This window comes from Ananas comosus, linkage group 6, assembly GCF_001540865.1.
Source record: "Ananas comosus cultivar F153 linkage group 6, ASM154086v1, whole genome shotgun sequence".
Taxonomy (NCBI): domain Eukaryota; kingdom Viridiplantae; phylum Streptophyta; class Magnoliopsida; order Poales; family Bromeliaceae; genus Ananas; species Ananas comosus.
In genome coordinates this window covers 10,576,150-10,601,366 of record NC_033626.1, presented here as the reverse complement: position 1 = coordinate 10,601,366, position 25,217 = coordinate 10,576,150, and the positions used below count along the sequence as shown (strand labels likewise).

The window sequence follows — 25,217 nt, the reverse complement described above, 5'->3', positions numbered from 1 at the left end:
TCACTCCCCAATGTCTCCCTCCTCCTCCTCCTCCTCCTCCTCCTCCTCCTTATTCAAACTCTCTAGTTTCCTCCTCCTCCTCCTCCTCTGCTTCCGCTTCTTCTATGTTGCCGACGCTACCACCAAGGTCGCCGTCGAATTCATATACCCCAACTTCAGTGCCTCTGCGCTGCTCTTCTTCGACACCTACGGCGTGTTCCTCGCGTCGGGCAGCAGCGCCTTCCAGGCCGCAGTTTTCAATCCGCCGAACCAGCAGTCGCGCTACTACCTCGCCGTCCTCCACGCGGCGTCGAAGACCGTCGTCTGGGCCGCTAACCGCGCCGCGCCGATCCCCGACAACTCCGGCCTCGTCCTCCTCTCCACTCTCGGCCTCTCCATCACCAGCTCCAACGGCTCCCTCCTCTGGTCAACTCCCACGCTCCGCTCCTCCGTCGCCGCGCTCCGCCTCCTCGACAGCGGCAACCTCCTCCTCGTCAATGCCGCGAACGCGACTTTGTGGCAATCCTTCGACCACCCTTCCGACTCCCTCCTCTCTTCGCAGCTGGTGCCCACCGGCTCCTACTTGACCTCCTACGTCTCCGACAACGACTTCGCCGAAGGCGACTACCGCCTCGTCGTCAACGTCCGGTCCATTAAGGATGACGACGACGCGGTCGCCTTCATGACCGCGAATTACACCGGGCTCTCCCTCCTCTCCTCCGTCGGCGGCGTGGTCATCAAGGTGTACCTTCCGGCAGCAGAATTACGGATCGTAAAACTGGGCTCCGACGGCCGGCTTCAGATCACCAGCTACTCGTCGCTCAACTCCTCATCGCCGTCCAGCAGCAAATTCGTCGCGCCGAGCGGCCCCTGCGACCTCCCGCTGTCGTGCGGCACCTTCAACCTCTGCACGCCGAAAGGCAACTCCCCCAGCTGCAACTGCCTGCCGCTCTTCGCCCCGTCGCCTAACGGTGGCTGCCTGCCAGGCGACGGCTCCGTCCTCGCCTCCTCGTCTTCGTGTGGCAGCAACGATTTGTCCAAATCGTCGTCGTCGTACTTGAGCCTCAGAAGCGGTACTGTGTACTTCGAGAACAAGTTCGCGGCGCCCGTGTCATCCGGCCGTGACGAGCCGACGTGCCGGGGCATCTGCACCGGCAACTGCTCCTGCATCGGCTACTTCTTCGACGGCTCGTCCAAGTCCTGCTACATCCTCGAGCACCAGATGGGCTCCTTCCTCAATTCCACTGCGAGCGAGGCGGCGGACACCTTGGGCTACATCAAGATCGTAGGAACCGCATCGCCGCCGAATACTCCCTCCAGCAACTCCCCGACGACGCATCTCGTCGCGATCCTGCTGCCGTCGATCGCCGCGTTCCTGCTCATCTTCATGCTGGCGCTCATAATGCTCGTGTGGTGGCGCAAGCGGATCAAGAAGAGGATGAAAAGATTCAAAACCATGGTCATGAAGGAGATCCAGCTCGGCCGGCACAAGTCGCCCGGCCGGGCTAGTTCGGATTTCGACTACGACGACGACGACGCGGGCGAGGAGATACTGATCCCCGGGATGCCGACGCGGTTCACGTACGAGGAGCTAGAGGTGGTGACCGGCAACTTCCGGACGAAGATCGGGTCCGGCGGGTTCGGGTCGGTGTACAAGGGCGAGCTCCCCGACAAGTCGCCGGTCGCCGTGAAGAAGATCGAGGGGGTGGGGTTCCAGGGGAGGCGCGAGTTCTGCACCGAGATCGCGGTGATCGGCAACATCCGCCACGTGAACCTGGTGCGCCTCCGCGGCTTCTGCGCGCAAGGCGCGCGGCGGCTGCTCGTGTACGAGTTCATGAACCGGGGCTCGCTCGACCGGCCCCTCTTCGGCAGCGGCGCCGGACCGGTGCTCGAGTGGGGCGAGAGGATGGCGGTGGCGGTAGGCGCGGCGCGGGGGCTCGCGTACCTGCATTCGGAGTGCGACCACAAGATCGTGCACTGCGACGTGAAGCCGGAGAACATACTGCTGGCCGACGGCGGGCAGGTGAAGATCGCGGACTTCGGCCTGGCGAAGCTGATGGGGCCGGATCAGTCCGGGCTGTTCACGACGATGCGCGGGACGCGCGGGTACCTGGCGCCGGAGTGGCTGGCGAACGCCGCGATATCGGACCGCATCGACGTGTACAGCTTCGGGATGGTCCTGCTGGAGCTGCTGCGGGGACGCAAGAACCGGAGCGTGCGGGTGAGCGACGGAGAGTCCGGGGGGTGGTCGAGCGGGACGGGCGGCGGGTGGTGAAGGTGGCGCTCTGCTGCCTGCACGAGGAGCCGGCGCTGCGGCCGAGCATGGCGGCGATGGTGGGGATGCTGGAGGGGAAGGCCGAGGCATCGGAGCCGCGCGTCGAGTCGCTCGGCTTCCTCCGCCTCTACGGACGTGGGTACGTCGACCCCGCGAGCAACGAGGGGATGGATGCGGCGGCGCACAAGGGGTTCTTCACCGGAGGCGACACGACTGGCTCGGTGATGAGCACGACGACGGCGCAGTCCTACGTGTCGTCGCAGGAGGTGTCTGGGCCTAGATAGCATGCACGCAATTTGAAACTTCAGTAGGGAGCTCTCTAAAGAAAAGTAAAAAACGTAAAGTTTCATTTTGAGATTATTTCTAAAGATTACAGTCTCACGCTTGACACTCGCTGTTCTAGTTGAAGAGCACTTCAATAAAGTTTTGTTCGTGGATATATGTCTTGATTTTATTTTTAGGTAAAATATAGGGAGAGTTTTCTTGTACTGTTTCAATATCACAATTTAATTTTTCAATTGTTTTATTTAAATATTTTTTGTTTTTTTGAACTTTCTCTGCACTTCCAATTTTTGAGCGCTACAAAAAATGTATTTTGTTTTTCTACAAGTAGCTGTGTTTGAAATACTAAAACATAAACATTGTTTCACCAAAAAAACAGAGTAAACTAATAATTTTATAAAAAAAGGTGAATTTTTGTGCGGTGAGGAATGAACTACAATATACTAAAAATTTATAAAATAAAGTGTATGAGTGCAAAGTTTCTACATTGCAATATCAAAATAGTATAGGGACTGTCCATATACTTTAACCTTGGATTTTTTATAACATGCATGGCTGTTTCACACGACGAAAGGAGTAAAAATGAGAATGATGGATGGATACAATGTAGAGGTAATTTGTTGTATTTCAACTCGAATAGTTTGTGGACCAACATGTGCACCAGTTCCAAATAATATATTTATTTTCCAAGATGGCTTAGTCTACTGTTAGGCTTATGAAAATCTTAATATTAGACATAAATTTTTAATTTTCTTGCTATATCAACCATTCACTCGCTTCTCAATCCAAAAAATAATAGTTCATGTGCTTAGATTATTATTGTATTAACAATTTGGTTGTTTATAATAATCTTTTTTTTTCCAAAAAGATAGCTTCGTTGCTGGTGCATTGGGCTAAGTAAACGTAATGTAGGTGAAAGGCATGCGTGTACAATTTAATCCACTGATTGGCGTCATAAATGCTTCATATATTTTACATATCTCAATACTAGCCTCAAAATCTCAAACTATCCATCCAAATCTTTTGGGACTAGAGATGCAAACTAGGCAAATTCGGGGAGAGGGTCCTCTACCTACCATCTTCTTTTTTTTTAATAGATTGGGATGAATTCCGAATGGACTAACTTTTATTATTATTTTTGTTCCCACTTATGGCTCCATTCGAGGCGTGGTGGGGCGAGACAGGAGCGGGGTTTTAGCAGATTATGACCGATCAAAAAAAGAAAAATGTCCCCCATCACCCGCTCCATCTTTTTCTTTTTTTTTACGGATCAAGTTAGATTTGGAATGAATTATTTTTTTGTTATTTTTGACCATCACTTACTGCTCTATTTGGATCAGACTGAGGCGAGAGACTCCAGATTCATTTGAATCCCTACTTATTTGGGAGTTCTGATATTGGACAAATAATGCAGTTCTTGGGAACAAAATGTTCGTAAGAACAACTCTTAACATGATATTATTTTATCTATGGCCTAGTAAACGGAATGAATTTTAAAACTGTGTGAACGAACATATCAGCCTATCTACCATTAAGGACCGTGTCCATCAAATTTTTTTTTTTTTCGGGTTTCTATGGTCATACAATTAATATTTATTATCATGATCAAGAAAAACCAATTTAGATTATTGCTTCCAGGAAAATTCTTTGTACAATAACAAAACTCTATGTAGAATAAGTAAATGTTTTTTTTTTTGAGAGAAGGGTAGCATGCTACCCGCTTCGTTTATTTCATTTAGAAATAAACTTAGCTGGAAATATGAAGCAACTAGGATTCGAACTTGGGTCTCGGGTACCAACCATCAAGCCTTTTTGCTAATTGCGCTAGGGACGGTCGGTTAGAATAAGTAAATGTTAGTCACACAACGACTAGTTAGATGATTGGTTAGCCAAAAAATAATAGCATCTTAATAGGTTAAAGCACCAATGATAGTAAACATATCTAGTCTATGAGTGATACATGGCTAATTAAGTTACCAACCATAGCTAGCACAGTTAACTAAGATTTAATGATTGGTACTTAAAATTTTAAGTTGAAAGCCAAATTGCTTTTGTAACTGAGTTAGCTTACTATATTTCTTTCAAACAAAAAACAGAACACATGGCTAAGTTTTGTGATTTATAATTTCTATTTGGTGTAAGCGTTACAGAAACACTTTCCATAGCACATAGCTAACTATTTTATTTAAGTCAGTTAAAAGTATAAGGGATTATTAGCCAACCTCAGTTAATTAGAATGCCCATGTACCAGGTAAAAACCTAAGAAATGCTCCTAAAGGTGCCAATTTTCTTCTTCTTCTTCTTTTTCACATTTTGCTGAATATAACGCCCTATGATAGCTTAACCTTTCAGAAATTATCGATTGTTTTACATTATTTAACAAAACATCGTAGTTCTCTAATAGTTAAACTTTTTAAAATAAATGATGATTTTCTAGTATTAATCCCAATTCATTGAATTAAGTCTAATCTTATTTTACTTTTTTCTGACTTTGTCAAAAAGTAGTATATAGTGTACCAAAAGTTTCAACCATGCATATTCAATTGTCTTGGGAACTTTTAAATATAAAAGCTTCCTTTAATGTATGCATAATAATAATTAAAGACATAGACCCACTTCCATAGTTAGGCTGGTTACATCAATATGCACCCAAAAGTCCAACACACAAAAGTCTTGTTTGCTTCAATCTAAACCAATATAAATACCTACAAAAAATTAAAATATGTGCCTTGAAAACACTATATATTCACTTAATTTTATAAAAACTATTAAAAAAATTATTTTCCCCCATCCCTCGCCTAATGGGTGTCTTCTTTTTTTTTTTTTAAGAATTTGTTAGATTAGATCTTTTGTTCATATCTGCTTTATTTATATTTTTAAAAATAATTTTAGTTAGAAATAAAAAGTAACTAAGTTTCGAATTTGGAACTTTAGATATCAACCATCAAATTTTTAACCAACTATATCAGATATGAACCAAAGATCTAATCTGACAANAGTAACTAAGTTTCGAATTTGGAACTTTAGATATCAACCATCAAATTTTTAACCAACTATATCAGATATGAACCAAAGATCTAATCTGACAACTTTATATTTTATTGAACCAACATTTCGAACCCTATTTGTTGGACAAAAACAAGTTCATTACATTAAAACTTCTTCTGACACATTATATATATATTTATAATTTATCTTTTATCTATCTTGAACTTTCAATTCCAACAGTTCAATTTTTATCTATAAAGAAAGGATTTTAATGAAATGGGTGGTGGCATTGAAACTTTATATAGGAAATTAAAAGAGCCAGTAAATTTATTGTACATAGATGTGCAAATACACTGTGTGTTAGGTTATAGGGATATATGTTTGGGACATTTTTGAGTAAGTGTCTTATTTATCCTAAAACTTAAAAAAACATCTACTAATGCCTAAATATAAAGCTCAATCCAACCAAAAATAAAAGATTACTCTACTCAACCCACCACACCCAGTCTATTTGGCCCGATTACAAACAGAAAAAAAAAAAAAATCAATTACCATCTTTTCTTCTCTCTTCACCCAATCCACTGAAATTCTAGACGAAGAGCCTTTCCTGTCGTCCTCCTCCGCCACCGCAGCCAACGAGATAGGGTTTCAGCAGTTGCTAAATGCTTAAATAAGTGTTGGTAAATTACCAGCACTCTTTTAGGTTATAGCGACACTCTTTAACTGTCACTATATACCTAGCGACCCCACATATAGCAACACTTTTTAAAAGTGTCGGTAATTTTAGCTATCAGTACTTTTTTGACATGTACCTATATTTAAAAGTGTAGCTATATACCATTTTTTTTGTAGTGGTAGGCGTGTAGCCAATAATTCACCCTCTAAAAGAAAATATAGATAATACCGATCGTCCCTAAAGCAAGTGGCAAAAGGCTTGGTGGTTGGTACCCGAGACCCAAGTTCGAATCCTGGTTGATTCATATTTCCAGCTAAGTTTATTTCCAAATGAAATAAACGAAGCGGATAGCGTGCTACCTATCTCTCAAAAAAACAGAAAATATAGATAATAAGTAAAATAAAACTCTTTTAAGAGTTTGGAAACCGCTAATCTCGAACTAAATAGCATGGGACTAAAATAAATCTTGGCTAAAAATTTGGGGACTAGTGGTGAAATTTATCCATTTGGGAGGGGTTACTCAGCAATTTAGCTTCTCACAACTAAAAATATACCGATTCTCATGCTGCATTTTGTCATTGTCTCAAATCAATAGTAAATTCACCATAAAATTTTATAAAAAAAGTTTTACATATGAAAATTTAGTTATATTTAATACATTAGAATACCTACTTTATTTTAACTTTATCCTGGTCGTTAGCCTTTGTAAGTTTATATAATTTTAATATATTATTTTTTATTATATAAAATATATTAAATATAAAATTGCCTATTTTGCCCCTTATTTTGAATCTCTGGGTGGAATACTCATTATTTGCTCTCCTATTAACTAATGACAATAATGTGTATAAGACCCTCAAATGTAGATTGTTTTGAAACAGGCACGTAAACTTTTTAAACTTTCCTTTGGTCCATATAATTGGCAAATTTGTCAAATTAAGTGGTTCATTTGCTATAAGCTTTAAATTCTTCATAAAACAACCAATCAAAGCCATCATAAATTGATACTATTATTGTTTAAATTTACGAAGTTCTCATTTTAATACTTAAAATAAATCAAAGCTAATAAGAGAGAAGACGGTGATAAAATATTTAATAAAATTGATGAGCTATTTCAAAATAGCTTACTGTTGAGAGAGCTCCATATATTTTCTATATAAGAAAAGATAACTGTATTTAAAATTATTTCGTAATTTTTTCATAACATTCCGTAATTATTATGAAATTGTTTTTTATAATTGATTTTAAAAGATTTGTCAACAATTTTTATGAGATTGTTTATTAGCATCTAATTAAAAAATTTATACGGCATTTTATTTAATGTTTTTCAAATAATATAATTAATTCACTAATTAGTATAATTAAAGTGTATTTATGAGTTAAAATTTCAGAGGGCATCGATGAAAAGTAAAACAAAGGGTATAATAGGAATTTGCTCACCGTTTACTTCAATCTGGATAAAAAGTTACATATGAAGATAATTTTGAAAGTTTTTCAAAATTTGAGGGGCATTGTAATATTTTAATTTTTATAGACGTGTTAGTGAAAATATGTACTTTTAGAAGGGTATTGAGTAAACTTTTCCTATTTTTAATGGTTCTTTTCACAATTGCGTGAACGATGGGAACTGCAACATGTCAACGCGGTTGTGGCGACGCATGCATAAACACGTGCGCAAAATGCCAAGAACGTCCCACTCACTCGGAAGCTACACGATGGTGACAAAGATTCTAATATAAAAAAAAAAAAAAAATTTAAAGGAAAGGATAAACTTCAGGTACCACCCCAGTAGCTTCGTACGTTATGGTCTAAAGTGTATCAAGTTAGTGTTCTGTTGTTCTATTTTTTTTCTTGTCGTCAGCTTCTCCATTAATATTTCGTTAAATTATATATAAAATACTTCAGATACTCCACCTAGATTTGTCGAATATTTATTTTAGTACTTTTTAGTTTAACTTGAAAAAAAAAACTTTGTCATCACTGATTTAATAAAAAAATAATAAAATTGATAATAAAAAGATAAAAATAAAATCACGGAACACTAAATTGATACACTTTAAACCATATGATACTAAAGTGAGAAAGTGTAAAACCTCAGAGGTGGTATTTGAAGTTTTTCCACAAAAAACAAGTCAGATGAAGTGAAATCAGCCTCACTAATAATTAGGAAAATTTAAAATATCACTCATGCTGTTTCGTATTTTTTACTTTAATATTTTGCGATTTAAAATATATCAATTTAGTAATTTGTGATTTTTTTTTCGTTAAATCAATGACAAAGTTAAAATTATATGGTACTAAAGTGAAAATTCAATAAATCTAAATGGAGTATCTGATGTTTTTTATAGATAATTTAACGCAATATTAACGGAGAAGCTAACGAAAAAAGAAAAATAAAATCATAGGATACTAACTTGATACACTTTAAACCACAGGGTACTAAAATGAGAAAGTACGAAACCACATTGATGGTATTTAAAGTTTACCCTTAGGGCGCGTTTGATTCAAGTTATGTAGCAGGTTGTGAAAAAGGATAAACTTTGATTTGTCCCATGCGGTTTAGCGCATTTTTAATTTGTAATCTTGTGATTCAACAAGTTGCACTTAGCTGTCTTGTGATTTTATTTTAGGCTAAATTACAGAAAATTCGTCTGTCAAAATTCGATTTTTCACTTCCCCCCCATTAGTTATAAGCCTACACTTTGCCCCCTTGTAAAATAAAAAATGTTCACTTCATCCTCTACCGTTAGTAATCCTTTAGGTTCTATTATAAAATATTTTTTATGCCAAAAATACTCTCCGCCCTTGCTTCGCCCTCCTCCGCCTCACCGCCTCGCTCTCTTCCACTACCTCGCCCTCGCTCACATCACTGTCCGCGCCCACAAATATCCCCTTGCCCTCCTCTGCCGCCTCGTCTTCGCCCTCGTTGGCCTTGTCCGCCTCTCCATTCATGCCTACCTCAATTTTTTCTCTACTGTCGCCGAAATGAATGGGTGACGAGGGTGCAGGAGGAGAAAAAGGAGCAGGTGGAGAAAAAAATAAAGAGGAATCACAACCGATTGAGGTAACGGATGAACAAGATGAAGGAGGAGACGAAAATGGTGAGAAACAAAATGATCATTTTGTCATCACAGTTCACATCGTATTCCCCCTGTGAATATTTTTTATTTTACAAGAAGGTAAACTGTAGGTTTTTAAATGACAGAAGGAAAAAGTAAAAAAAATCAGATTTTGACATGATGATTTTATATAATTTAGCCTTTATTTTATGTCAATAATAAAAACCTGTGGTCAAATAGAACAGTAAAGTAAAATTTTTTAAAAAAAACAAATGATGATACCTTATTTAACAATGAACCCTTTTAGTAAACTAAAAATAAAACGACATAATAAGCCTTCTTAAAATCGTATAAAAAAAAATATCAGTTTACCTTATTTTACGTCTTCTCAAAATCTTCTCTTAGTCCAATACCTTTAACCTTCATCTTAGTTTTCCACCTTAATTACTAACTCACTTGCAATGACTAAAGAGTCCAAAAGAAGCCTCCCTTTCAAAAAGTTGATTGGGAGAGTGAGATAATACTCAGGCACAGTGTTTTCTTATCCCTCACAATATTTCGATTATCATTCAAACGTAAAAATAATCTGATTCCTACTTATTTCAAAAATTATATTTATTCTAAAAATAAATAAATAAATAAATAAATTTTATTTTTGAATCAAACAATACCTTAATACGCTTATAACAGCGGCACAATTTCGTCGTGAATGTTAGGATGCTCAAGTCTTTGTCTAACACATCGTTCCATCAGCCCAGGACGTTCTACTTAAAATCCTCCCGCGTTAACCAAACTTTCTCAAAACACGATATTCGAATATTTCTTTTTATACTTGTCGAGAGTAGGATTGGTTCTAGGTTCTTCTTAGCTAGGAATGTCAACGGGTCAGATTCGGGGCAGATTTTTAAAAATCCGAACCTGAATCTGACTCCAAACTCGAAATTCGAATCCGAATTCAAATCCGAACTCGACAGATTTTAAAAATCCATATCCAAAGTTGAACCCGACCGAAAATCCAGAATTCGAACCCGAAAATTCAAATTCGAAATAATTATTTTTTTCAATATTTTAAAATATATTACATTAAATCTATTTTTTTTAAAATACAAATTCAAATATAACATCAAATTTTATGTACATATTATATATAATGTAAAATAAATTAGGATTCGGATTCGGGTTCAGGTCGGATACAGTCAAAATCCATATCCATTGGATTTTTGTTTCTAATATCTATATTCAAAACAATATTTTAAAATATATTACATTAAATCTAAATTTTTAAAATACAAATTCAAATATAACATCAAATTTTATATACGTATTATATATAATGTAAAATAAATTAAGTTTCGGGTTCGGATCGGATACAGTCAAAATTCATATCCGTCGGGTTTTTATTTTTGATATCTATATTCAAAACCATGCCCGTTTAGTATCGAATAAATTCGCTCCATTTGAATTCGGATTCAGATAACATTTCGGACTATGTGAAAGCTTGATTTCCTATGGATTGATCCATCAGGGCGAGCTTATTGATAATTAAGATCAATAAAAAAAAAAAAAAAGCCACGGCTTTAGTAACATGATTATTTCACATAAAAAATTCAACAACTAAATTGTCACAATTAAATCTATTGAATGAAAATAAAAAAAGTCTTCAAATTTCAAGGGCCAAATTTATAATCAACCAAGAATAATATATTGTTGTACTCTAGCTGCAAATGCAACATCCAACTTCTCAACCTTTCAATTCAATTGCAGGTTTGGCCGTCACAATTGATTTTAACAAGTGAAAACATGTAAATTCTTAAGCAATAGGTTTCATAAATAATCTACTAATTTTATGGTTTTTAAAGCTTAAGATGTTAAATCTTCAATTTTTCGTCAAAATTATTTGGCTTTACAAATACTATTTATTATTCCCAAGTTTAACCAACAAAAAATGGAGTAAAAAGTATAGCTCTCCACCACATGTTCCATGATGGAAATCAATAAAATTGGCTTAGTTCTCTTGTGCTTAACCAACTTAATCATCAAGAAAAGTGAACTACATTGATGGGTAATTCGATTATAATAACTTGTTTTGTCGCGAAGAGTTCTCCCAAGAAAACATATGTTTTTTTAGGGTAAACTTCAAAGATTTTTCCTGTGATTTCACACTTTCTCACTTGAATATCCTGTGATTTAAAATGTATTAAGTTAACCCCCGTGATTTCGCACTTTCTCACTTGAATATCCTGTGATTTAAAGTGTATCAAGTTAGTACCCTGTGATTTTATTTTATTTTTTTATTATCTATTTTACTTTTTTTTTCGTTAAATGACAAAGTTAAAATTAAAGGGTACTAAAATGAATATTCGATAAATCTAGATAAGATATTTGAAGTTTTTTCTATATAATTTAACAAAATATTAACGGAGAAAAAAAAAATCAGTGACAAAGTTAAAACTAAAGAGTACTAAAGTAAATATTTGATAAACCTAGATAGAGTATCTGAAGTTTTTTGTATATAATTTAACGAAATATTAACAGAGAAGCCGACGAAAAGAAAAAAAAATAAAACCACAGGATACAAAATTAGTGCACTTTAAACCATAGGGTACGAAAATGAGAAAGTACGAAACCACATGGTACTAAATTGATACACTTTAAACTATAAGGTATTAAAATAAAAAAATGCAAAACCACATGGTGGTATTTAAAGTTTTTTTTTTTAAAAAAAAAAAGAAGATAGAATGCTATCCGTTATGTTCATTTTTGAAAAATTAACTCTACTACGAATAAATTTAAATTTAGGATCTTAGTATCAACTATTAAATTCTTAAACAACTACGCTAAAACAAACAATTAAAAAAATAGATGTAGGTTGTAAATGATGAAGAGGAAAGCACGTGAAATTGCGCGTATTACTTGGTAGATGCTCCCATCATGGGTGGCATGCACGTATAAGTTTCAGATCAGATTCATCTGTATTTGCTTAGCTCGTCATATGCAAATGTGCACCTTGTTCCCTCTGTATCATCCTCTGCGTTGTACATGCATGTTTAGTGAATATAGTATTTGATTGGAGATTCAGAAGATCTTTTTGAATCATTTTTTTTAATGAAGTAAATGTATTGTTTATGTTTAATTGGTCCAAGAAACTGTTGAGATGGTGTGGACTGTTTCTGTCCTGGAATTTGAGAACAATAAAGAGAGTGAGAGAGAGAGAGAGAGAGAGTTCATTTATGTATAGTCATATACTCGATCATATGCCTCATTTGTAAAGAATATGTTGAGTAGTAATTAAGAACTTCTATTATTATTATTTTTTTTGAAAAATAAATAGCACGCTATCCGCTTCGTTTATTTTATTTAAAAATAAACTCAGTTGAAAATGTGAATCAATTAGAATTCGAACTTGAGATCTCGACGATCAACCGCCAAATCTTTTACCACTTGCTCTAAGAACGATAAGAACTTCTATTATTACACAATGGAAAAAGAGAGCAACTAAGTATGGATAGTGAGATGTGAGGCCCTACCTGTCATAAGCCTGTGATATGAGGCCCGAACCATTTGTGTACAGTACTCGCTGTCCACGACAACCTATTTAAATATTAAAATAAATTATTTACTAATAATATGAATTAGGCTAGAACACTATTAATAACACAAGTTATTGGTGCTATTAGGTCTTCGGCCCTTAGATGAAGCGATGTGCGTTAGGATGATAATATAGTCTTAGGATTGGGTGGGTGATTGGTTAAATAATATAGGCTTCGTTTGGGATTGCAGGAAAATTGCGTTATGTGCGGTGAGAAAGTACGTTGAAAAAAATACCATATTTATTTCCGTATATATATATATATATATATATATATATATATATATATATAGAATTATGCTACTATACTATTTATAGTACCAAGCCTTTGGTACTATTGAGTTTTCGACCGTTGGATGAAAGGATGTGTGGTTAGGATGATAGTGGTCCCCTCGGATTGAGTGGGTGGTTGGTTTAATAGTATAATCTAACGGGTGGAAATGATCAAAAGGTAGATCTAATGGTAGAAAACTTAATAGTACCAAGGACTTGGTGCTATCGATAGTGTAGTAGCCGGACTCATATATATATATATATATATACTGATTTAGTTTATCATGAGAGAGATGCTAGTAATTAGTTTATGCTTTTATATGAACGAAACGAGTAGCGTATTATTTTTCTCTAAAAACAAAACTAATAATTTTTTATCCTATTTAAATATGGAATTAAGTTATTCTCCATATAAAGATTTTCTAATTTAATTGTTCCTAATGAATTTGATTTTTTCTTCTTCAAAAGTGTTGCTATCTATGATTTGGAATGGTAGCATATTTTACTTATGAGATGATTTATTTTTTCTGAAAAAAAAAACGATGAATACAGTATTCCATTTGAAATATTTAATCACATTTCTTATCAAATACACAATTTTTTTAAATAAATTAAGGATATACAAAATAAAATATTTATGCATTCAAAACCGAGTCTTTGTGAATAATATATTTTATCTAAGGATGTATAAATTATGCATTTGTTGACATTTTTTCTCAAGATCCCCACCCGCCAATTACTATACATGTACCATAAATTAATTAAATGAAGAGATATATCAATTAAGATATTAAAATGTCCAAACACTCTTTTAAATTCTGTTCATTAGCGGCTGACAAACTTAACATTTTGTTTCTCTCCCTTCTTCGTTTTACATAAACTAGAAATTAAAAATGATGAATAAATATAGCGAAAATAATTGTTTATTATTTTCATTTTGAGCCCAAAATAAGGCTATATACCAACAATATTTAGGAGAGATAGATTCTGCTGAAGCAAACAACCAAAAAACACTCTTTTGAACATAAAACATTTTGTAGATTAATTTTCTGTAAAAATAAGCAGGCATATCTCCTAAATATTGTTGGTATATAGCCTTATTTTGGGCTCAAAATNTTTTGAGCCCAAAATAAGGCTATATACCAACAATATTTAGGAGATATAGATTCTGCTGAAGCAAACAACCAAAAAACACTCTTTTGAACATAAAACATTTTGTAGATTAATTTTCTGTAAAAATAAGCAGGCATATCTGTAAATTCTATGTGGAATTGTCGATTCAAACTCCCGAGGAATTTTCTTTTTTTTTTTTCTTTTTTTTTTCTCCCAAATTGGCCGTAAGCCAAATTTAAACAAAAGTTTTGAAGAGAATCACAACGGATGCTCCTATCCCGAATTTACGAACAGGCAACAACAGGTTAATCATAGGAACTTGTTTGGGATAAATGGCTCTTGTAAGACAATTGAGTCAAAAAGAATTAGGGCAGAAGCATATACGGATATACTTTTTTTATCTTTTAGTGGGATTGTAAAAATTAAATCTGAGACTTCCATTATTGAGACTGATCTACTTTCGAAGGTGAAAGCTAGGAAGCTTGCAGTAACAAAACTCCCTTAAAACTGACCGTCCCTAACGTAAGTAGTCGAAGACTTGATGATTGGTAGCCGAATTTTTAAGTTTAAAACTTAATTGTTTCAAATTTTTACCTGAGTTCATTAAAAAAACAAAATAAAGTAGGTAGCATGCTGTTGTTTTCTTGAAAAAAGACAACTCCCTAAAAACTCGCAATATACAGAAACGGTTCATCTTGTCTTGGCCCATGAATACTACAGCCCTTGTATTCCCCCCGGATGAACTCTGCGAACAAAAAAATTTGTAAAATGTTGTAAGATACGTCTCAATATAAAGATTAAAAAAGAAATTTTCTGGGTGCATTTTGACTTTCTTGTCATATAAACTCTAGAATTAGTGTTTGAAAAAAATTAACTTGCGAGATGCATTTTATGTACAACAAACACATGGCACACCTATCTTTAGTTTTTACCTGATATCATATTTCCAGTCTTGTCCTTGCAACCATAAATGCACCCTAGCTTCGGTAAACAAACTTTATTGTGTCTAAGATAAATAAGAATGACACTCGTAGAGAGCTGTAACTCTGCGAGGGATAGAGCTCCACGGTCACACAGGCTAAAGAAGTTCGGGGCTCTTTAAATTTTCGCAGGGCCCTACGAAGTATCTTAAACAACCAGGGTCATTAATTCACCTACTCGCATAAAACAGAGCATATTCAAAAATATCGAGGCGAAGGTAGTACTTTGACAAGATCACCATCACCAGCAAGCGATTATTATCTTTAACCTAGATAATAATGTGACCATAAAGCAAAGGAAAATGCAAATTACGTAAAAACAATTACCAACAAACACGTCCTGAGAAACTCAGGGGATTACAAGGTAAAACTACAAAACCTCAGTGTGCGCTACAGCTTATTTTTTAATATTTTGATGCCGAAATCTATCTTCACCTGTTTAATGAGTTCCTCTCACTCCTCTTAAGGGTATAACATCCACAAAATACCATTAGAAAAATAATCAAAAGCAAGGGATTCTCTTGCAAAAAAAATTACAAACCCATCCAGGACGGGTTTGACAGATGGCAGAAGTCAGGAATTTGCTGTTACAATCTCTGCTGCTGGAAATCACGAGCTAGCTTTCAGCTGTGCAAGCTCTGGAGCTGGAGCTGCAGCAGGAGCAATTCCACCAGTCGTTGGCCTGGAAAATATCAAACTTATTAGAAGTAGATCTCCAAAAGATTATAACGCGCTTGCATGCATAAAATTCCCCCCCGCCCCCCCCTCTAAAAAAAAAAAGAATAAGGAACTTCACGGATCACAATTTATAAACACAAGTAGGCGTGAGAGATACTTACAGGCCAACCATGACTTTGAAAGCATCATAAATGCCCCACTGAGCCCCAGTAAGAGTGCCGATCATGACAATACGAAGAGGAAGCCCGCGGGTGAAGAGACCCCACAAGCCAAGCTTCTTGACAGCCTAAAAAATGCAGAATACAACAAACCACAGGAGATCAGGAAACCAATGACGACACAAAAGAAAGAATAGGCAACGTATGGAAAATGATGTCGATACAATAGAAGAAAGAAAAACTCACATCACCAACAGTAGCACCCTTGGCGTTGTTGAGGAAAGAGACAAGGTTGTCAGCTGGATGAGAAACAATGGCGCAGAAGACTCCAGCAATGTATCCACCGGCAAAGCTCACGCCAAGCTGGAAAGACTTGCTGCACTGCTCCTTTGGTGTGGGGATCGCGTGTTTGTAGAGCAGCTCCACAATGGTCTCAAAGGATGCAAACTTCATCATTGTATCTGCAATGACAGACAACAGATGATTCAATGAACAGACGCGACAGAAAATCTGCTAATGATCCTAAAATTAGACTATATTAACATAAGACAGAGAAAGCAACAGAATGCCAACACTTTTCTTTAAAAACAAAAAACCCATGAATCAGAGACATATTATCTACTAATCAACACCATTTCATGACCTTCATGAACAGTACTACTGATCACTATGCTTTAAAAGGGTGCAGATGCACATTTTCAGGAAAATAATAGTTTTAACAAATCTAGCAAATTATACTACCAAATTGACTTTAGCTGAAGAAGCCCATATTGACAATAATGGTGTGAAAAGAAGAAAACCATTAATTGGCAATATTTTTAATCAAAAGCAGCTTCTTAATTCTCACATATTACTAAGGCCAATGTTTGGGAATGCTCCCCCTAAAACAATCACTTTGTTACTTTAGATCAACAAAAAAGAATCTAAACACATCTTTTGAGTTCCACTGTTCCGATGCTATGGTATACAGATATAGCGGTGGAAATCTTTCGAAGCTACTAAGCATTAAGAATTAACACACTTGATTTAGCAAAAGAATTCCAAAACTAGGCCTGCAAGTGGTAAACAGGAAAGCTAGTTCCTGAACGGAGCAATTAACCTTTCCTTTGTTATGTAAAAATGAGTCACTTAAAAATATAACAAACTTTTCAACAAGAGAGTGCAATTGTGGGAGCCAAAATGAAGTACACATACGGTCTTCTCAAAGCATTGAAATAACCAATCAGAAGTACTTGCAATGAGATCTTATCGAAATATAATTTGTACTTCATCAGATCTATTGAGCGAAAAAGTTGGCAATCAGAATGACAAATCAGAATAAGATTTGTTCCATCCAAACAAAAGAAAACCAAACATCCAAAGAAGAGGGTAAATGTATGAAGGCTACTATATTGTTAACTCACAACTAACGACATTTACGCATAGTTTAAACCGATCAAGGCAAGAGAATCTATAATTGCGAACGGCCTCAAGAAATATTGGTCGGAAGCAACTCAATTTTTTGTGCCACTTAACATCTAAATTACGAAAATCACAAAGCAATGATAAAATGCTTTGCCAGGGAAAAAAAAAAATAAAAGAAAAAGAAATTCAAAAGAAAAACTGTTAACCTATAGATTGACAGATATTAATAAAGACAATAGATAAGAACAATCTGTTTATTAGAACAGTTCTATTGCCAGGGAATTTCTATGTTAATTGAATTGTAGACTACTTCATTGGAGTGCAACTCCATATAGAACAAAGAGGAGAAGACTCAAGCAGAGAGGAGCATTTCTTTATGCACACATAAAATCTTGAGAACCATAGTCGGATTTCAAGAAGAACTATGTGCATCAATAAAAAGACACAAAATAGTTAAGCAAATGCTGTTTTTCATTACAAGGTTAAAAAGAGAAGATTAATTCCTCAAAAGCTACATGATGACTCGCAAAAAGCCTAAATAACAGATGCAGAAATGAACAAAATCTATGTTCAATGAAGAGAGAACCTTCGAATGTATAGGAATATCATAATTCCCAATCAAACTTTATAGGATATCAATCATCTGAAGTTCAAGGAAATACCCAATGACATATCTCAGTAAAATCACCAGTAAGAAAAAAAGTTCAGAAATGTTAGAACCAGTCAGCATAGAAAATAAAAACAGAAGAGATATACTTACAAGGGATTTGACGGCCCCAAAGTGGAACCAATCCTTTGTACAATCTGCATTCAAATCGTAGGATTTAAGCTACTAAGAATCAAAAACAAATATATAAAAACATCAGGCAAGTTGTTAAACAAAGCCAGAAGAATATACCCCAGGTAGCCTTCAGATCTCACAAACTTGGGGAAGCCATCACTTAAGCCTCTGGCGAAGCCAGGTTGCGTCTGCACACGAACCTTCACCGCCTCCATGGGGCAGAGAGCAACATCAGCAATGACTTCAGCAGAAGCAGATCCCGCAAGATAAATCAAGGTCTTATACTTGGCAGCATACTCAGGCCCCGCAAGGTCAGAATAATACTTCTTGAAGAACTCATAGAACCCAAACTTGCAAGCACCTTGCGCACTGTAACCGAGCAGGGTAGGAACCCAACCTCTGAAGAAACCTCTAACACCTTGCTCTTTGTAAAGAACACCAAATCCTGACGTAATGCTCTTATACTTGGCCGGATCAATCTACAAATTCCCAACAGAAGCAGTAAGCCAGTAAGATACACTGATGCGCTAAAAAATTATTGGAATCAGCAGTATTTCATTTACAGCCTCGCATCAACTTCAAGAGAATCACGAATCTAGCCAGAAATACTAAATCAAGGGAAAATCCATCAATCTGCACAAATATATCGTGCAAGTTGACTAATATAAGGATCAAGCGCACAAACTCCCAATCCGCTACAACAATTATGCAAAAATGTAAAGGATCGAAAAGTTTCAAGCTCATGCTAAAAATTAACAAAGCGTAGAGCAGACAAAAAGAAGCAATCAGCATAAAGAGCAAAAATTATCATTCCTACAGCGGATCTTATTGCTCTAAATATAAATATAAATTTATTAGAATTTTAACATGATCTATCAAAAAGATATCTCTAGTCAACGTATATTCATATATAGGCCTTAAAATGATGAAAACACAAATAGGGAACCACGAAAACATGGAAATCCCTCAAGAGTAAACCTAAATGGAATCATAACCTATTGATCTGAAACACATCCGAACGAAATATCTCCGGCCCCAAATATATCAAATCCTCTTACACAAGGAGATAGATCTCGCTCACCTGCATGTTACACTTGACGAGATCGAGAGGCGTGACGGCCATGTGGGTGAGGCCGCAGCTGGCGATGCCTCCGGCAGTGCAGGCGGCGTAGAACGCCGGCGAGTACATCTCGATCTTCTCCTTCGGGGCCTGGATCATGAACGATCCGCTCGGAGCGCCACCGCTCGCCGGAGATGGCGCTGCCGCCGCCGCCTCTGCCGCCGGAGAGCTCGAGCTACGGCTCAACAGGATCCGCTCGAGCCCCACGGACCTCGTCGCGGAGGAGGACGAGTAGAGGAAGCTCGGGAGGAGCGATGCGCGAGATTTGTCGTAGAGATCCATTGGAGGGAGACGAGATCGGTTTAGGGTTAGGGTTGAGGTTGCGATGGAAATGGAATTGTGAGGGGGAAGGGGTGGGGGTGAAGAGGACCAAATGAACTCGCTCTCTTTGTCTCTCTCTCTCCTCGCTCGCGTTGGCCAAACGGAGCTGCGGAGAAAAAGGTCAAGAAGAGCTCCAGCTGTTTAGGGCATCTCATTACTATTTATAGAATATATAATAATTATATTAATATAAAACAATAAATGCTAATTTAATTTAATAAAAATTAAGGCTTAATTTACACTTAAATTTAACCCCTTTTTTTAACTATAGTGGACTATTTGTTTATTTCTAAAGACCATTTTGATAAAAAAGAATATAAAAAGGCAGTGGTTAATTATTTTCTGTCTATAAATATTTTGGAGGAAGTGGTTAATTATTTTTTTTATTTTCTGTCTATAAATATTATTTTTTATTAAAATATATTAAATATACGTTTTTCCCTATTTTCAATCAATAATTTTTAATTGAGCCACTAACTAATGTATAAGATAGTACATTTATAATTGACAAAAAAATAGTAATCGGTAGTGTCTTTCAAATATATATATATAGTTCAGCTATTATACTACTATTGATAGTATCAACAAACGTTTGGTATTATCAAATTTTTCGTCATTAGATCTATATTTTTGATTATTTTTATCCGTTAGATCATACTATTCAACCAATCACCCACTTAATCCTAAAAAGACTACTATTAATCTAACTTAATGTCTCTTCATTTAAGGACTGAAAATTTAATACCACTAAACCTTTAGTACTATTAATAATATAGTAATCTAATTTTTTATATATATATGCTACGGTTATTATAGTTTTATAAGTATAAACTTTTCTGTACTCATAAGTACTCGGTCATTTGATAAAAATATGTGTAGTTAGTATGATAGTAGTACTCGGTTAGTATGATAGTGATCATCTAGAATTGAATTCACTATCATCTAGAATTGAATAGGTGGTTGGTTGAATAGTATAATCTGACAGGTGAAACTGATCAAAACAAATAAATCTTTTTTTTTGAGAGAGAAATAGATAGCACGCTAGAATTGAATAGGCTTGGTGGTTGGTACCCGAGGCCCAAGTTCGAATCCTAGTTGATTCATATTTCTAGCAAAAAAATAAATCTTATAACCGAAAATTTATGAATATAAAATAGTTTATACTCATTAAAATATAATAGTCAGAATCTCTCTCTCTCTCTCTCTCTCTCTCTCTCTATATATATATATATATATATATATATAAGTAACGTGTAGTGTGTAATTAAGCAAAATTAGGAGACCACAGTGGCATTTCTGACAATACGGGAATTCAAATTGCGATCGTTTTGGGAATATGCGAGCGCATATTCGATGCTCTCGCCTCGTTTTGCACACCCAGTCGCCTCTCCCGAACGGGTGTCGGTCGCTCGGATGTGTCGATCGGACGGTGGTGGTCGCGTTCGGTTCTCGCATAATTCTTTTTCTTCCGGGGGGGATTTTCGCCCTTTCGTAATCGCATGCGTTTTATACATGAGTGTGGTGCGTCGGCTATTACAGATGCTCGAACCGGACCCAGACACGTTAGACCGGATCGCATTGTAAGAAGATTCTCCAATGAAATTGTCCGGCGCCTCCAAAAGCTGTTAGCGAAAAATAAATAAATAAATAAATAAATCCTTGAGTAGTCTCTAACGACTCGTGTTTAAGAAGCAACCGATTTGCTATTATATACTAATTTTGTTTTTTATTTAAAAAATTATTTTTTTATTGAATTTTAATATTAAAAAATATTTAACAGATACTAGGATGGAGAAAAATTAATATCTATATCTCTATCTTCTATATATACTCTAATTAAACCCGTAATCTTAATCCACGTGGCAAGTTTTCCTCAACTTTAGCCTGTGGGTTCTGCTTTCTCGAGCGTTTCCTCTCTCTCGCACGCACAGTTTTTACCGGTTTTTTTTTTTTTTTTTTGTTTTTTTTTTTTTTTTTTAACCCCTTTGCTGCTTCAGATGCCGCCTCTTGCTCCCCCTCCCTATCGCGCCGCTTCGATACCTCCTCTACTTCTTCGATCCCATCTACACCCCATCGCTTCGATCCTGCTCCCGTCTCTTCGATTCCATCTACAATCCCATCTATTGCCTCTCATGCCTCTTCGATCCCATCCCCATCCCTTCGATCTCGGCCCCGTCCCTTCGATCCCTTCTGTTGCCGATCTGGATTGCTTCTGTTGCCGCCTCGATTTTGTGACCATATTACTTAAGAACGGTTTCTTTCATGCCGTTTGCATTAACTGTCGGAATCTATATAATAAGGCGTGGATGGTTTCTTTCTATGCTGCTGAAATTATTTTCTCCTGTAAGCGAAAATTTAGCGGCTCTTAATCTAACAATTACACTGGTGGATCTGAATCATTTGGTTTTCTCGATTCCAATGGTTTTTCCTTTTATTTCTATTTTCCTATAGATTCCATATTTCTGCATTTACTTTTCAATTTTATGCATTTTTTTTGCTAACAATTTTTTTTTTATTTTTTGTTGTGCAGTTAACATGCTTTTCTTACATTTTGCGACCTTACGAATTTGAAACTGTAAGCTTTCCTTAATAGATTTTTTTTTATTTATATAGTTTGATTTCTTATTTATATGTTTAATTCAAGTGTATTCTTATTAGGAATCATGTTAATTTATAAAAAAATTCTCTAATCAATCTAATACAAAGACTTTTGTGAAGTTTATAGAAATCAAAAGGAATAACAGATTAAATGGTAAAATCAAACATTCTAAAACCTTTTTTTTCCCCCTTTGTGCATGATTGAAGATTGTGCTATGTGATGCAATATGATCAACCAAAGAATCGAAGTATCTAGAACACTTTCGTTTTGCTTTAGTTTAAACTCAACCTGATCAATTAAAAAAGTGAATAGAAAAAAAAAATCAAGCCCAAATAACACATTCTCTTTTCATTATGTGAAAAGTAACAAATTAAAAAAGCTACAACTAAGTGAAAAATGATGTGCAAAATATATCTAAGAGGAATTTCACTGGAGAGAAAATTGTTTGAATCCTTTGAAACCATTCTATAATTCTTTTACAGGTTTGTTTCGTAATTCCAGACTCAAATATATTGTTGTTGAATATATTATTCTAATATATTTCTTTCTATGTGGGATATTAACTAAACATTTAAATGCAAGTAATCAAAAGAGCATTGGCTACTTGATTTTAGATAAGAGACAAATGAGTTTTCCTTTAACAATAATATCTAAGTAGTTTTTTAAGTGCTAATCGATAGTTTAGAATCTTTGGTGGTTCATTTCTTAGTTACTTCTTTTTTCTATTTTTTTAGCGTGATTTTGTGGTGGGTTTTGGCCTTTTGGGGAAAAATGATATTTTAAGAGTTGTATGTTCAATTTCAGTAGGTTTAAGTGCTAGATTATTTAGAATTTTAGAGTAAAATGATTGATATGAATCATGCCATTAAATTCTGATCCTAAGGTATTCTGGTAGGTATTTGATTGTTAAACTCATTTAGATTGTAATCTTGGTGTTGCATCATAGGGTTTATGAATTGGGAGTAGACTCACTATGCACATCTCTGAATTTCTCCTCAAGATCACACAATCGAAACTTTGAACTACACAATTCAGGATGGCAAATCATTTATATGATCCTTTTTCTATATAGGTTTGGCTAAACCCTATATATATGTTGTCAACATTCTATCCTATTTTTGTGTTTGTTGTGATTCTATATTTGCATTGATTAATTTTTTGGGCTTAAATTTTTTATTTTTTTGACTCTAATGAAGTTTGATCATGAACTTGCGGATCTTCTATGGGAGCATAGCCATATTACATTGCCAAGATATTTTTGCTTCCTTCTTTACTGCTTTCTTCTTTCTAAAACAAGAAAAGCATCCCATTCACTTTTGGGGATACACTATTTACTGTTATTGCATAACTTCTTTCTATTTATATTTAGATCTTTGTAGTTAAAGACTTAAAATAGTATTAATGATAGAATATATATTATTTTATACTATGATTGATTGTACTTAAAATATATTTGATATGATTTTGTGATGTTTCCAAGGCAAAGTTGGTACATACCTTTTAATTATGGTCTATTTTATGAGACAGAAGAGATATGAAATGGTGCTACTCAAATATTATTACTGTGGTATTTAATGAATTTGAAGTTAGATAAATTTTTCTATATCTTAATCTTATCTACTGATAAATCATGTAATTACTATTAATTTTTTTGCACTTCATCATTGCCTTTCCCATATAAGTATTTAATACCCAGAATGTGCATGTATGTAAAGATAGGGTGCACTTATCGAAGCCTTTGATGTGTAGGAGGGTGTACAACGCCAGTTTGAATTTTTTATTAAAAAAGATCAATTATTGTACTTTTCATAGAATGTTGCACTTTAGAGAATATGTTTTTAGTGTCTATTGCATAATTTAAAAATAGTGTTGTCCAATTTTAAAATCTAAAATCTAAATAGAATCTAGTATTAAATATGTGTTATTTTTGTTGAAAAGCTCAATTGAGAATTCATAATTGAATGTACTTTTTCTCTAGAGAAGAGAATTGTAAGGCCCCAAAATTCGAGCATAAAAGTGTGAAAAGATACAAAAATATTTTTTAAAGATTTTTAAACCCCGATTTGGTGCCAATTTAAACAAAACTAAGACAAATTGGCACTTTGAATGAACTAAAGTCAATTAAACAGGCGGTTAAACAGGAGGTTTGAATGGCTTAAAGCAAAAGTTTGACTTATTCTGTTCAACGGGTAGAACCGAATTATTTTATGATCCGGATTACAATTTTAAAATATTGAGAAATGCGAAGCACGAACCAAATTGCAATTCCATTGTAGCACAATAACTAGCCCCACATTTTAGCATTTTGTTGTTTATTTCTAGGTGTTGATCCGAAACGTAGGAAAATCGAACCGCAAATCCAGTTTTTCTACAAACCGGTTCAGTTTACTTCATTAACATATACAATCTAGGGATGCAAACGGATTCGGGTTGGTGGAGCTCCCGCCTCGATCCGTTCCGACGGGGCCAGTAAATGGGAGAAAATAAACGGATTCGGGGCGAGAAATGGGGTAAATTTTACGATCCGAGACGGATTCGGGGCAGGAAATGGGAGAAATTTTGACCCGTCCCAAATCCGCCCCGAATCCGCCCCACCATGATCCGCCCCGAATCTGTCCCGAAAATTATTTATATTTTAAAAAATATTCCTAAAAAATAATATATTTACAAAAAAGTTCAAAATACAAATTAACTTAATTGATATTTTTTATTTTTATAATTAATATTATTAAATTATATATAATATTATTAAAAATTATTTAATTTATANAATGCAAAAAATGCAGAAACTATTTGCCTTTATATTCATGATTTATGCTTTGAATTTTTTCTTATCTACTTTTGTTGAAATGATAATTTTTCAATTGTTAACTCCTTCGCAAGCAACTATTTGTAATTATTTGCTTGGTAAAGACAAATGTGAAATTCAATTTGATATATGT

At 35.8% G+C, this 25,217-nt stretch overlaps 1 protein-coding gene, 2 long non-coding RNA genes and 1 pseudogene across 4 annotated transcripts; 2 read left to right on the top strand and 2 right to left on the bottom strand.

The window, feature by feature from the left end:
• LOC109712121 lies at window positions 11-2,724 on the top strand (annotated as a pseudogene).
• On the bottom strand, window positions 14,792-15,451 carry LOC109711780. The gene is made up of 2 exons (XR_002216679.1): window positions 15,167-15,451; window positions 14,792-14,979 (listed from the first exon to the last, which is right to left on the bottom strand). It is a non-coding gene; the product is annotated as an uncharacterized LOC109711780 (long non-coding RNA).
• Window positions 15,503-19,816, bottom strand: LOC109711779 (mitochondrial phosphate carrier protein 3, mitochondrial-like). Its single transcript, XM_020235000.1, has 6 exons — window positions 19,317-19,816; window positions 18,353-18,714; window positions 18,215-18,258; window positions 16,297-16,511; window positions 16,054-16,178; window positions 15,503-15,896 (listed from the first exon to the last, which is right to left on the bottom strand). Exons 1-6 carry the CDS (start codon window positions 19,635-19,637, stop codon window positions 15,824-15,826), a joined length of 1,140 nt encoding a protein of 379 aa, XP_020090589.1. The 5' UTR covers window positions 19,638-19,816; the 3' UTR covers window positions 15,503-15,823.
• Window positions 21,665-23,779, top strand: LOC109711254. 2 transcript variants are annotated; one of them, XR_002216552.1, is made up of 3 exons: window positions 21,665-22,097; window positions 22,207-22,251; window positions 23,222-23,779. It is a non-coding gene; the product is annotated as an uncharacterized LOC109711254 (long non-coding RNA). The 2 variants fall into 2 exon arrangements; XR_002216551.1 differs by having other exon boundaries at window positions 21,666-22,019.